We start from the raw sequence: 14,119 nt of genomic DNA, 5'->3' as shown, positions 1-14,119 counted from the left end.
ACTATGTGACTTCCTGTGTCTGGCTTCTTTCAATTAGTGTAATGTCTTCAAGGTTCATTCATGTTGTAGCAGGTGTCCGTACTTTGTTCCTTTTTATGACTGACTAATGTCCCGTCGTGTGGATGGACCACAATTCGGCTCTCCATTCCTCCCTTGATGGACACCTGTGTTGTCTGCCTCTCTTGGCTGTGGTGAACAATGCTGCAGTGAACATTTGTGTACAGGTTATTTGCTGAGAACCTGTCTTCAGTTCTTTTTGGCACATGCCTCAGAGTGGAACTGCTGGGTCATTGGTAATTCCACGTGTGATTTTTGGAGGAACTACCAAAGTGTTTTCCACAGCAGCTGTGCCATTTTACATTCCCTCCAGCAGCGTATGAGGGCTCTTGTTTCTCTCCATCCTCGCCCACACTTGGTATCTGTTTTTTCATCATAACTATTCCTAGTGGGTATTGAAGTGGACCCCAGATTTTCTGCAAATATGGGTAATGCAGGTATAACCCTTCTCTGTACCTCTCCGAACAGGACAGCTGCCTTATTTTGTGTTGAATTTCTGGCAGTGGACTTGCTAGACCCAGCAGTGTGTGTGTGTGTTTGTATGTGTGTATAACTTTTTAAAAGGTTTTTGATATTACCAAACAGATCACCAGAAAAGTTTCACCAACTTACTCTTTCTCTAGTAGGGTAAGAAAGTGATCACACAAAGAGTTCTCTACCTTTATAACCACGTCAATCTGATTGTAAGAGTTTATACTCCCTTGTTTTCTTTTTGCCTCTCACAATCACTGTGCTAAGGAAACTGCTATAGGCTGAATTGTGTCCCCTACCCCAAATTCACGTGTTGAAACCCTAACTCCCAGGACCTCAGAATGTGACTGTATTTGGAAATAAGACCTTTTAACATGTGATTAAGTTCAAATGAGGTATTTAGGGCGGGCCCTCGTCCAATGTGACTGGTGTCCTTATAAGCGAGGCACGCACACACCCAAAGGCCACGTGCAGGCCGAGGAGCGAGGCCTCAGGAGAAACCAAACCTGCTGACACCTTGATCTTACACTTCCAACCTCCAGAATGGTGAGAAAGCAAAAATTCCGTTCTTTAAGGCACCCGGTCTGTGGCATCTTGTGATGGAGGCCCTGGCAAACTCATACAAAGACTAAACCTTTTCGCTTAAGCTTGTTAACCGTTTGTATTTGTTCCTTGTGAATTGCCCACCCCGTCACGTGCCCTTCCCTTGTTAAGGAGTCTAAAGTGTGTTGAAGGGCCCTCACCTGGGCAGGTCAGCCGCCTGCCACGCTGAGAGCGAGGTCACACTGGTGAACAAAATTAGAAGTCCCTGGAGGGAGGTGGCTTCTCCTGGAACGTGAAGAACAGGGCGGAGCACGGGCTTTCCAATTATTAGAAAAATAAGGCAGCCCAGGTCCCACCTGCAGCGGGTTGGATGTAATTGGTCTGGGGTGTGGTCTCCAGACAGGACATTTTTTTTCAAGCTCCCCAGGTGATTCCACTTACAGGCAAAGTTGAGAACCATCAACCCTGACCTCCAGGACCCTCAGCTGGAAAAGCCAATGGCGTCCATCTCGGGCATGGCCTGAGCCTCTGAGACTTTAGTCTCAGGTTTCGGAAGGTCTGGGCACCTAACTCTACGGTCCTCACTGTGCATGAGAAGGAGGGAAGGATCCCCCCCGGAAACTGGTTTGTGTGTATCCTGCTTGTGGAAGACGTGCTACTGCCAGAGGCGCTGGGCTATTAGTTCAGTCGTGTTTGCTCCTGCAGATGAACCTAAACACCGGCTTTGGGTCAGCAGGTATGGGCTGCAGCACTGACTTCCCACCAGTGTCTGCGCGACTTTGGGCAAGTCTCTTGACGGCTCAGATCCTCAGTTTTTGCATCTCTAAAATGGGGGGAACGGGGTTGCTTTGAGAATCGGCTGCCCCAGAGTCTCCACCCTTGGACATAACTCTTGGACATCTCAGGTGGGTAAGCAGATCAAGTCTCTTCAATTTCCTTTATTAATGATTTCTAGTCCTCAGCATATGTCTTTAACCTCCTTGGTTAGGTTTATTCCTAAGTATTTAATTTTTTGGCTGTGACTTTAAAAGAGATTGGTTTTTTTACATTCCCTTTCTGATATTTCATCGTTAGTGTAAAGAAACTCAACCGATTTCTGTATGTTAATTTTGTATCCTGCTACCTTGCTGAATTTATCAGTTCTAGTAGTTTTTGTGTAGTCTTTACGGTTTTCTATATATAGTATCACGTCATCTGCACATAATGACAACTTTACCTCTTCCTTTCCAGTTTAGAAAACGTTTATTTCTTTTTCTAGTCTGATTTGCTGTAGCTAGGACTTCCAATACTATGCTGAACAGAAGTGGTGAGAGTGGGCATCCTTATCCTTGTCTTGTTCCAGATTTTAGCAAGAAGGCGTTCAGCTTTTCACCATTGAGTATTACATTGGCTGTAGGTTTGTCATAAATAGCTTTTATTATGTTGAGATATGTTCCCTCTATACCCACTTTGGTAAGAGTTTTTATCATGAATGGATGTTGAATTTTATCAAATGCTTTTTCTGCATCTATTGAGATGATCACGTGATTTTTATCTTTTGTTGATGTGGTGTATCCCATTGATCAATTAGCGTATGTTGAACCATCCTTGTGAACTTGGGATGAATCCCACTTGGTCGTGGTGTGTGTGATCTTTTTAATGTGTTGTTGGATTCGATTTGCTAGTATTTGTTGAGAATTTTTACATCTATATTCATTAAAGTTATTGGTCTGTAATTTTCTTTTTGGTGGTGTCTTTGTCTGGCTTTAATATCAGGGTGCTGATGCCTTCAAGACTGTCTCTGGGAGTGTTCCCTCCTCTTTAATCTTTTGGAAGAGTTTGAGAAGGATTGGTATAAGTTCTTCTTTGTATGTTTGGCAAATTCGCCTGTGAAGCCATCTGGTCCTGGACTTTTGTTTGTAGGGAGTTTGGGGTTTTTTTGTTTGTTTGTTTTTTGGTTTTTTTGCGGCACGCAGGCCTCTCACTGTTGTGGCCTCTCCCGTTGTGGAGCACAGGCTCTGGACGCGCAGGCTCGGGGGCCATGGCTCACGGGCCCAGCAGCTCCGCAGCATGTGGGATCTTCCCGGACCGGGGCATGAACCCGCGTCCCCTGCATCAGCAGGCGGACTCTCAACCACTGTGCCACCAGGGAAGCCCGAGAACTGTCATTTTTATGCTATCTGACCCTCCTGTCCGTAAGCATGGGTTATCTGTCCTTTTGTTTTAGTCTTCTTTAACTTCTTTCCATGAACTAGTATAATTTTCTGCCTAATTCTTACCACTAATGAAATATTAGACTAATGAAATTTTAGACTTATTCTTAGATACTTAAAATTTTCACACTCTTCAGACTGGCCCCACCCCCTTTTTTAAAGTACATTTTCCATTTGCTTGGTCCTGGTATCTAGAAATGTAGTTAACTTTCGTGTATTGTTCTTATATCTAGGTATCTTGCTAAACTCTCCTTTTTGGTTTTCTATGTCGTTGAGCATATCTGAAATAACGTGTTTTGTTTTCTCTTTCCCAATCCTTGTGTTTTTTAATTTATTTCTTATAGTCTTATAGTTAGGGGAGGATTTCCAGTACTCAGTGTTAAACAAGAGCAATAATGGGAAACATAACATTTCTTAGTTCTAATCTCAGAGGGAATGCTGCTAATGTTTCCCCATTTACCAGGCCAAGGACGTTCCCTTCTATTTCTGAATTACTGAGAAGTGTCTATCACAAATTTATGTTGAACTTTTTAAAATACTTCTTCAGCATCTATTAAGATAATCCTGTAGTTTTTCCTCCTTTAATCAGTTAATGTGTTAAATGACATTGATTTTTCTAATATTAAACCATCTCTTGCAATCGTGGGGTAGAGCTAATTCCATCATGTATATTACACTTTTTTATATACTATTCTATTCAGCTTGCTAATGTGTTAGTAGTTTTGCCCTTATGTTCATGAGTGACATGTGTCCATAATTTTCCTTTCTTGTACTGTTCTTGTCTGGTTTAGTGTTCCAGGTTATATCAGCCACGTAGTGCGACTCTCCATCATCTCTTCCCTTGGAAACTGTGTGTGATATTAGAAGGATCTGTTCCGTAGATGTTCGATAGAACTCACCTGTAGATCACTGACTCCTGGTGTTTTCTTTCACTCTTTTATTCTTTAACATGATACTTAAAAGAATATTTAATTCTCTTTAATAGTTATATTCAAGTGTTCTACTTCTTGGGTCCATTTCGGTAGGTTATATTTTTTCCAAGTTTTGGACCATTCCATCTACATTTTCAAATTTATTGACATAAAGTTATCGATCGTATTCTTGTACTATCTTTTTATTCTCTGTTCTTTGTAGTTAGACCCCTCTTTACAGCCATAATGTTGTGCCTGTGTCTCTCTCCCCTCCTGGTTAATCTTCTCTATAATATTATTTTCTTTTAATCTCCACTCTATCATCAATGTCTTCTTCCTTCTACTTTGGTTAGGATTAGTCTGTTTCTCTTTGCTTAGCTCTTAAGTTGGGCACTTTTTTACTTTTCAGCCTTTCTTTGTCATATAAACATTTAAACTTTAAAGTTTCCTTGAGGGACCATTTTCGTGCGTCCCACACATTTTGTTTGTTTGTTTGTTTGTTTGTTTGTTTTTTAGTTTTATTTTTTTTATTTGGGGCTGCATTGGGTCTTTGCTGTGGCGCACGGGCTTCTCATTGTGGTGGCTTCTCCCGTTGCAGAGCACAGGCTCTAGGTGCGCGGGCTTCAGCATTTGTGGCGCACAGGCTTAGTTGCTCCGTGGCATGTGGGATCTTCCCAGACCAGGGATCAAACCCGTGTCCCCTGCGCATTGGCAGGCGGATTCTTAACCACTGCGACACCAGGGAAGTCCTCATCCCACACATTTTGATAGGCATTATTTTTCGCTTTTTTTCAGTTCTATGTATTTTTATATTTTCATTACAACTGGTTCTTTTATCCATGAGTTACTTGGAAGTCTTTTAGTCAATTTTCCAATATAGGCAGATTTTATAAGACATCTTTTTGTTATTAACACATATGAATTGTGGTGAGAGAATTATTTATTTATTTATTTATTTATTTAGGCTGCGCTAGGTCTTTGTTGAGGCATGTGGGATCTTCATTGCAGCTTGTGGACTTCTTAGTTGCAGCATGTGGACTCTTAGTTGTGGCATGCATGTGAGATCTAGTTCCCCAACCAGGGATCGAACCCAGGCCCCCTCCATTGGGGATGTGGAGTCTTACCCACTGGACCACCAGGGAAGTCCCCCGTGGCGAGAGAGTTTTTTAGAAGAATAGTATCTTAAATTTTTTTGAAATGTTTAGGGTCTAATTTCGATTGATTGTTGTAAACGTTCCACCTGTAAAGAAAGTAATTTCTCTAGTAATTAGATATAGAATTCTATATATGTCAACTACATTCGTCTTGTTATCTGAGCTGATCAGATCGTCTATGTATTTGCTGAGTTATTTTATTTTTATTTTACTTTTTTGGTAAAGTGATTGAGAGGGGTGTGTTGAATCCCTGTGAAAGTGAACTTGTCTGTTTCTCCTTGGTGGTCTGTTAGGTTTTGCCTTAGGTATTTTGAGGTTATTTCAATATATATATTAAGATTAACGTATCTATATATAAATATATATATTTAGGGATTGACATATACACACTACTATATGTAAAATAGATAAATGATAAGAACCTGCTGTAGTGACTTCCCTGGTGGTGCAGTAGTTAAGAATCTGCCTGCCAATGCATGGGACACGGGTTCGATCCCTGATCCGGGAAGATCCCACATGCCGTAGAGCAACTAAGCCCGTGCACCACAACTACTGAGCCTGTGCTCTAGAACCCGCGTGCCACAACTACTGAAGTCCGCACACCTAGAGCCCACGCTCCGCAACAAGAGAAGCCTACACACCACAACGAAGAGTAGCCCCCACTCGCCACAACTAGAGAAAGCCCGTGCACAGCTACAAAGACCCAACGCAGCCAAAAATGAAAATAAATAAATTTATTTTTAAAAAAAACAAAAAAGAACCTGCTGTATAGCACAGGGAATTTTACTGACTACTCTGTGATGGCCTATATGGGAAAAGGATCTTAAAAAAAAAGAGTGGATATATGTATATGTATAACTGATTCACTTTGCTGTACACCTGAAACTAACACAGCATTGTAAATCAACTATACTCCAATAAAAATTTTAAACACAGGGCTTCCCTGGTGGCGCAGTGGTTGAGAGTCCACCTGCCAATGCAGGGGACACGGGTTTGTGCCCCGGTCCGGGAAGATCCCATATGCCGCGGAGCGGCTGGGCCCGTGAGCCATGGCCGCTGAGCCTGCGCGTCCGGAGCCTGTGCTCCGCAGCGGGAGAGGCCACAACAGTGAGAGGCCCGCGTACCGCAAAAAAAAAAAAAAGAAAAAAATTTAAAGCACAAAAACAGAAACAAAAAAAACCAGACAGATCAAAATAAAATTTAAAAAATAAACAAATAAATAAAGGTATTTAGATTTATTACAACTTGTGGATAACTTGAACCTTTTTCATTATGTACTGACCCTCTCTATTCCTGATGATGCTTTTAAAGTACAAGACAAATTTGCCTGATATCAAAATACATGTTTTCATATGTATGTATATATGTGTGTGTACGTGTGTATGTGTGTGTGTACGTGTGTGTGTGTGTCTGTGTGTGTGTGTGTGTGTGTGTGTGTGTGTATGTTTAACCATCCTTTTATGTTTAAACTTTCTGGATCTTTATGTTTTCAGCACATCTCTTCTAAACTACATCAGTCTGGATTTTCTTTTTCCTGCTCAGCCTGTCTCTTAACTGGTGAGTTGAGTCTATTTACGGCTATTCATATTATGGATATATTTACACTTGTTTCTACCATCTTTTTTTTTCCATTTTCTATGTGTTCTACCTTCCCTGTTTCTCTCTTCTCCTTTTCTTGCCCTTTCCGGAACTGAGTTTTTAGCTGGCTTTTTCTTTTCACTTTTCTCTCTACTGATTTCTATTGCTTTGTCACTTGTCAGAAGGTTGGTAAATTTAGCTTCAAGTCTAAAGGTTACAGGTCTTACCCTCCTTCCCAAACAACACAGGCCTTTAGCTTCAAACCACCTCCATCTGGTTCGTATAGATCACCAAGTAAGCCAAGTGTGTCCTTTTGTTACCCACCCCTGAGGAAACCCCCGTTACTCCACGCAGTATTGGTTTTGTGTGACCTCCACAGTTAGCCCTTTACTATTTACGCTTCCTTCTCAGGCCCTCAGTCACCCCATCATTACCCTTCTTCCTGAAAGTGTACTCCAAGCACATCCTCTAGAGCAGGAGGCAGCAAACCTTGCAACTGTGTTTATGTATAAATGCAAATGTCTTCATTCTCATTCTGGCCTTCGTGTCTCGGCTCTCTTTCGTGTTTTCCCATTCTTCTCTATTTTTTATTGCATTCTGAGAAGGAATTCAAAAATATTTTCCACTCCACTTGTTTTTGTTCCAGTTGTGTCTCTTTAGTCAATTTACAGTTATTGTGTCCTAAATCTACTCTTCACTCCTAGAAGTACCATCTCTGTTTGTTTCTTAAATCTGCCCACCCATGGGAATTCCCTGGCGGTCCAGTCGTTAGGACTCTGCACTTCCATTACAGGGGGCACGGGTTCGATCCCCAGTCAGGGAACTAAGATCCCTCAAGCTTCTTAGTGCGGCCAAAAACAAAGACAATCTGCCCATCCATCCCTGATGGTTGCTTTGTGTCTGCTTTATCACTTGCGTCCTTGGTCTCTTTACCTTGGTAACACATCTGCTGCTCTGCATTCTGGATCTGACCATCCCAACAGCCACTGTCCTTGAACACTCTTGTTTCTACTGACTTGCTTCGTGTGTCATTACTGTTTAAGATCAAGCCATGAGTTTATGAATAATCTGTGAGCATCCCGGGGGCCTCATTGGGCCATGGCATTTTCCTTCAGAGAAGATTGGCTTTGCTTCTGCTCGTAGCCTGGATGTCCACTCCGGGCTCAGAGCTGGAGCCCCAGCTTAGCCCACCACTACCTGCATCCCTTGCCGTTGGACTGGCTTAGGTACCCCACAGCCGTGTTGCCGTAGGAATATGGCCTCCCGGCACCCCTGCCTGCCTGGGTGCTCACTAGGCTGGACCATTTGGGGACTCTTTCCAGCTCCCATCCTTATGACCCCAGTACCTGGCTACTGGTCACTCTTCAGTCACTGACGACCCAGATCACATTTGCTTACATGTCTTTTTGGGGGGGTTGGAGTTCCATGGAATTTTCTCCTTTTTATGAGACCTGCAATGCTTCCAAAAATATTCTCCATCTAGGGCCAGTATGGGGAAGGTGTATTCCTTAGAGCTCCGAGAGTCATAATTCAAAAGCTGAGGACCTCAGACTTCCCTGGTGGGCCAGTGGTAAAGAATCTGCCTTCCAATGCAGGGGACGCGGGTTCAATCCCTGATCGGGGAACTAAGATCCCACATGCCACGGGGCAACTAAGCCCACGCGCCACAACTACTGAGCCCACGTGCCACAACTAGAGAGCCCGCGTGCCACAACTAAGACTCGACACAGCCAAAACTAAAAAATAAAATTAAAATAAATTAAATAAATAAATTTTTATTTTAAAAGCTGAGGCTCTCAAGAGCTGACATTTGAGCCTGCTCACGTGCAGCTGGAAACCGCCACCCTCTGCTGTGTCTCAGGCTTTTCATGGTCGGTGACTCTGCCGTGACCCCCTGGAGGGCTGACACCTTGTCACGGGCTACGTGCCCCACGCCGAACGGCCAGCCTCCTTTGCTTTTAGAGTTCTCACACCTCCCTTCGAAAGCTTTCCTGCACCTGCCTTGCTGCCAGACCCTCTGGGGGCACTTGGTGCTGTGGCCGAGTCTGCCTCACCTTTGGGTCCAGGCTCGCTGCGGTTTGTGCAAAGCGCAACCCAGGATCAAAGCGCCGGCCCTTCTGTGCTGACTTTGTGCAGGCCTTTTTCTGCATATTTTCTTGGCCACGGTTGGGGTGAGACCGCTGGAGTAGGAAACTGCTGTGTGGACAAGGTGATAAGTGAATTCATTTGAAGGCCTGGGACTGTGGCCATGGAGAGCCAGCACATTGAGGTCAGACAGACTGGGACCCAACCCTGGCTCTTCCGCTTAGACCTGGGTGACCCTGGGCTAGTAACCTCATCCGTCTAAGCCTCAGTTTCTTTTTTCTTTTCTTTTCTTTTCTTTCTGACTGTGCCACGTGGCATGTGAGATCTTAGTTCCTTGACCAGGGATCAAACCCACGCCCCCTGCATTGGAAGCACGGAGTCTTAACCACTGGACCACCAGGGCACTCTGTAAGCCGCAGTTTCTTCGTCCATACGATGAGAATCACGTCAGTCTCCTGATCAGAGAGGCTGGGGACTGTTAACGGTGCGCGTCCACGTGAAGAGGCGGGCGTACACCTGCCGTATAGTTAGTGCTGAATCAACATGTGTGCACGCCTGCGACCCACAGAGAGAGGTTTCCAGGGGTGCCTTCCGGGTACCAGCTCCATACTTAGCCCTCTGCAAGCATCCAGCTCACAGCCCTGAGAGGTAAGAACTTCCATTCTCTGTAATTTGAGCCTTGATTCTCTTATCCTTAATGGGTTGGACAGACAGGTGTGTGAGGACAGCAGTACTTTGAGACCCTGCCCAGAGGGACCTCCAGCCTCTGGCTGAAAGCCCCGCCCTCCTCACCAGCCACATCCGGGTTCCCGGAGCAAACATCAGGCCTCCAAAGAAGCAGCTGTCCCTCCCCCAGCCCCGCCCAACAGGGTCACCTCCTCTGAAGGGTCACGCTCCAGCCTCCGGGGCTTTCTCACACTGGCTGAAGAACCAAGCCAGTTCTGAGGCTTCCTGTTGTGATAACCCCCTTCCTGCCCCTGGAGCGCCCCTTCCCCACTTGGCAAAACTCAGAAGAGGGGCCGGAAGGTGGCAGGCTTTATCTTCCCCTCCTTACAAGGGGCGGCTGGCTTGGAATGTGTTTCCTGATAACGGGTTGTGAGGGGCTGGGGCGGGGCAGGCTGCCCGATGTGTGGGGCTGGCTGATAAGGGCTCTGGAGAGCCTTCAGAGCCAAAGCCCCCTTCGGACAAGCTGTGAGTAGCGTCTAAGGAGGGTCCGGTATTCATAGAATTCCTTCCGTCCATCAGTGCGCAGGGGGCACAAACTTGGGAGGCCAAATGAGCAAGGGGGGCCGGGACAGAGAGGACCCAGTGCAGGGGCCTGAGGATAAGGACACAAATAGAGGAATTCTCTAGGGATGAGATTTTTATTCACTCATTCATTCCGTCAACCAATGCTGAGCTGAATGTATGTGTTTAGAATCAAGGTTAAGAGTAAGGGCTCTGGACTCATCCAGACCTGGGTTTGAGTCCTAGCTTTATCACCTAGTGGCAGCTGACTTTGCCTTGTGGGCCTCAGTTTCTTCATCTGTAAAATGGGGAGAACAGGCATCTTGTGAGGCTTGGAGGAGATGACATGTGTATCTCACTCAGGCCGGGCTCTGGCACCTGGGAGGTCCTCAGTAAATAGTTTTAGACCGTGATTGCAGAACTCCAAGGGCCGGGTGGTCAAGAAATGATCCCACCTCCCCCCGCCTTTACAGGGCTATGAGGAAGTCTGCGGCAGCAAGGAGGGTGTTGCACGGGGGATGCAAGGCAGCCTCCTGGAGCCTGGGGCAGGAAGTGGGTACAGAGGGCTGGGAACCAGGGGCTGGGAGGCCTCTCTCCTGCGTCAATTGTCTTCTGATGCATCTGCCTCATTTCACCCTCTGCAGTCTAGCCCCCTCTGTTGCCATGGACACCCCCACATGGGTCCCTCACCACCTCCCTCCCTGAGTCCAGATGCCCTTCCCTTCAGCCAGTGCCCACCCCACACGACCAGAGTCCCCAAGACCCAATTCCAAATGTCTGGGAGAGCTGATCAGTTTGGCCATCGGAGGAGCTCGGCTTCTGTCTGGTCCCCGGCCGAGCCCAATGAGCTGTGGCTGCTGTCTGGGGGCCCACACTGGGCAGACAGTGAGCTCTGTGAGAACCGGACCGAGCTGCCCCCACTGCAGGACGCCCAGCAACAAGGACAGGGCTGGCCCACAGCAGGGCCTCCGGAAAGGGCCTTTTCTGGAAGAGCATCTCCTGCCTCTTAGCTCCTCCTGTGTGCCAGGCCACGGAGGAGCAGTGTCTGAACGGGCTTCCTGCCTCCACTTCGTACGTAGTCCGGTGAAGTGACTTGCCCCCAGGCCACATGACCACTCAGAGCACAGGGCCCCCAGCCTGAGGTGGGAAGGTCAGGGGGAGAGAGGATGCTGGAGAGTCAAGAATATCCCTGTCGTGCTCAGCCTCTGGGTCTTGTGATGCCGAAACTCAAGAGCCCCTGACTCAGCAGGATATTAATAAGCCTGGCGGGCTCCCAGGGGGCCAGCTCTGTCAGGGGCAAAAGCGGAAGGACTGCTCCCAGCGCTGTGACCTGGGATCTCCCTCCCCTCATCCACAGCTGGCTCCACAGCACCAGCTCCTTCCCCGGGACCCCTGGTGACCCCATATCCCAGCCTCTCTAGGTAGGGAGACCCCTCCCCACTGCTCAGTAGACCTGGGTAAACCTCACTGAGTTAAAGAGAACCATCTAAAAGGGACCCAGGAGGAGAGAGAGGCAAACAGCATGGGGGAGCGGGGGGCATGTGCTCAACACTTCGGGTTCTGGGGTCAGAGTCAAGTTCAAGCTTTAGCTCTCCCACTGCTAACTTGGAGACTTGGGACAAATCGCTTAACAACGCTGAGCCTGTTTCTTAATCTGTGAAGCGGGGTTCCTAACAGTACCTAGTCCTGGATTTACTGCGAGGACCCAATGAGGTGGTTGTCACAAAGGGCAAGTCCCGGGAATGACAGCTGTTTCTCACCTGTCACCACTGCTGGTCTCAGCTGACGAACTGATTGGTCCATTCGGATCGGGTTTCTGTCCCACAGCGCTCTCTAGTGGGAAAAGGTGATTGTTGCAGAGGTTCCCTACAGGTTGTGTGGGCTTTGCTGCTTCTCAGCCCCAAAAGGTCCGAGAGGTGCCCTTTCTGATTGACTCAAGTTCATGGCCCCTGTGATGCACTGGCAGGGCCGGCAAAGAGGAAGAAGACCCGCTCCCTTCCCTTTGAAGTTCAAAGTACACGACAGCCTGGTTTGGCGTCAAGGACCTATCTAAGTCCTGTCCTGGGTCGTGCCCCCTCCAGCCTGGACAAGCCCCAACCTCCCTGATCCTCACAGACATCATCTACAAACGGGAACACGAAGACTTGAGTGCCATGCCCAGGAGCTGGACACTCAGAAGGTGGCAGTGGACAGGTGCCCGCACGCCAGCACTTAGGGGCTGTGTGATTCACTCCAGCCAGAGGCCCTGATGTGGGTGGATTCAGAGAGCACGAGGCCCGGGTCTCTGGAGGTCCCTTTCCAAGGCTGGCCCAGTGGAACATTTGCCAACAGCAGAGCCAGCGTGTCTTCTCGCTGCCTCCTAGCCCTGCCGCTCCCCAGGCTGAGCACCCTGTGTGCTTAAACAGTCATCCGCTTGCCAAGGGTCCCCAGGGAAACCCTCCCGCCTCCCTCGCCCCCGCCTAGGGTACTTTCTAGGTCTCTTCTGTTCCCCACCCCGATAAAACCCTTTCCATCTCTGGAGCTGCCGAGGGCAGAATCGGGCCAGTGAACACAGGCAGCCAGGGAACAGAGCTCGGGGCCGCATGGCAGGTCCTGGTGACCCCACAGGGCAGGCAGTGAGTTCCCCTCTTTGGAGGTGTTTATGCCGAGCAGTCGACCACGTGACCAGCGTGTCAGAGAGTTGAGCCCACTTCTGGAGAGCTGAACGAGCTGAACGAGCTGAACTCAGGGGCCTCTTCCAACCCAGAGTGTCCCTGTTTTCTTCAAAATTAATTTCTACTAACTTATTTTTTTTTACCAAAGTAATAAAAGAACGGAGTTCAAAAAGAAAAATGTGGGGCTTCCCTGGTGGCACAGTGGTTAAGGATCCGCCTGCCAACGCAGGGGACACGGGTTCGAGCCCTGGTCCAGGAAGATCTCACATGCCGCAGAACAACTGGGCCTGCGTGCCACAACTACTGAGCCTGTGTGCCACAACTACTGAGCCTGCATGCCATAACTACTGAAGCTCGCACGCCTAGAGCCCGTGCTCCTCAACAAGAGAAGCCACTGCAATGAGAAGCCTGCGCACCGCAACAAAGAGTAGCCCCTGCTCGCCACAACTACAGAAAGGCCGTGCGCAGCAAAGAGGACCCAACGCAGCCAAAAATAAATAAATAAAAAATTTTTTTAAAAAAGAAAAATGTGGCACCCCAATGTTCACTGCAGCACTATTTACAATAGCCAAGACATGGAAGCAACCTAAGGGTCCATCGACAGATGAATGGGTAAAGAAGATGTGGTACATATATACACTGGAATATTACTCAGCCCCTAAAGAGAATAAAATAATGCCATTTGCAGCAACATGGATGGACCTGGAAATTATCACACTAAGTGAAGTAAGTCAGAAAAAGACCAATATTATATGATATCACTTATATGTGGAATCTAAAAAATAGTACAAATGAACTTATTTTCAAAACAGAAACAGACTCACAGACATAGAAAATAAACTTGTGGTTACCAAGGGGGAAGCTGGGGTGGGGAAGTATAAATTAGGAATTTAGAATCAGCAAATACAAACTACTATATATAAAATAGGTAAAGAACAAGGATTTACTGTATCTCACAGGGAACTGTATTCAATATCTTATAATAACCTTAGGGAAAAGAATTGAAAAAAAATATATATATATACATATATATAAGTATAACTGAATCACTTTGCTTTACACTTGAAACTAACACAATATTATAAATCAACTATATTTCAATTTTAAAAAAAGAAACATATGCATAAAAGACATAATGAAAAAGAACCGCCCCACTTCTCCATCTCCCCCAGCTGGTTCCCCAGAGGCACCACCATCAGGTTTCCAGCTGTTTCCCTGAGTATTTTCCTCCATCTTTCCTAATAACA

The 14,119-nt window shown here is 46.8% G+C and overlaps 1 protein-coding gene across 8 annotated transcripts in view; it reads left to right on the top strand.

Moving 5' to 3' along the window:
* Positions 1–14,119, top strand: part of PLPP7 (phospholipid phosphatase 7 (inactive)) — a 94,757-nt gene that overhangs the window by 21,194 nt on the left and 59,444 nt on the right. The window contains exons 3-4 of one of the 8 annotated variants that reach the window (XR_009541450.1): positions 9,315–9,639; positions 12,091–13,834. The exons of 2 other annotated variants lie outside the window; for them this stretch is intronic. Coding sequence is in view for 1 of the 6 variants with exons in the window: in XM_060154041.1 (XP_060010024.1) it covers positions 6,822–6,882 (61 nt within the window). In the remaining 5 variants the exon portion in view is untranslated. Of the gene's footprint in view, positions 1–6,821; positions 6,898–9,314; positions 9,640–12,090; positions 13,835–14,119 lie in introns of those variants that run through there. 5 more of the 8 variants (XR_009541451.1, XR_009541452.1, XR_009541453.1 and 2 more) reach the window with 5 other exon arrangements.

The sequence above is a fragment of the Lagenorhynchus albirostris genome, chromosome 7 (genome assembly GCF_949774975.1).
Source record: "Lagenorhynchus albirostris chromosome 7, mLagAlb1.1, whole genome shotgun sequence".
Taxonomy (NCBI): domain Eukaryota; kingdom Metazoa; phylum Chordata; class Mammalia; order Artiodactyla; family Delphinidae; genus Lagenorhynchus; species Lagenorhynchus albirostris.
The sequence above is the reverse complement of the archived record's forward strand: the minus strand, read 5'-3'. Positions and strand labels throughout refer to the sequence as shown.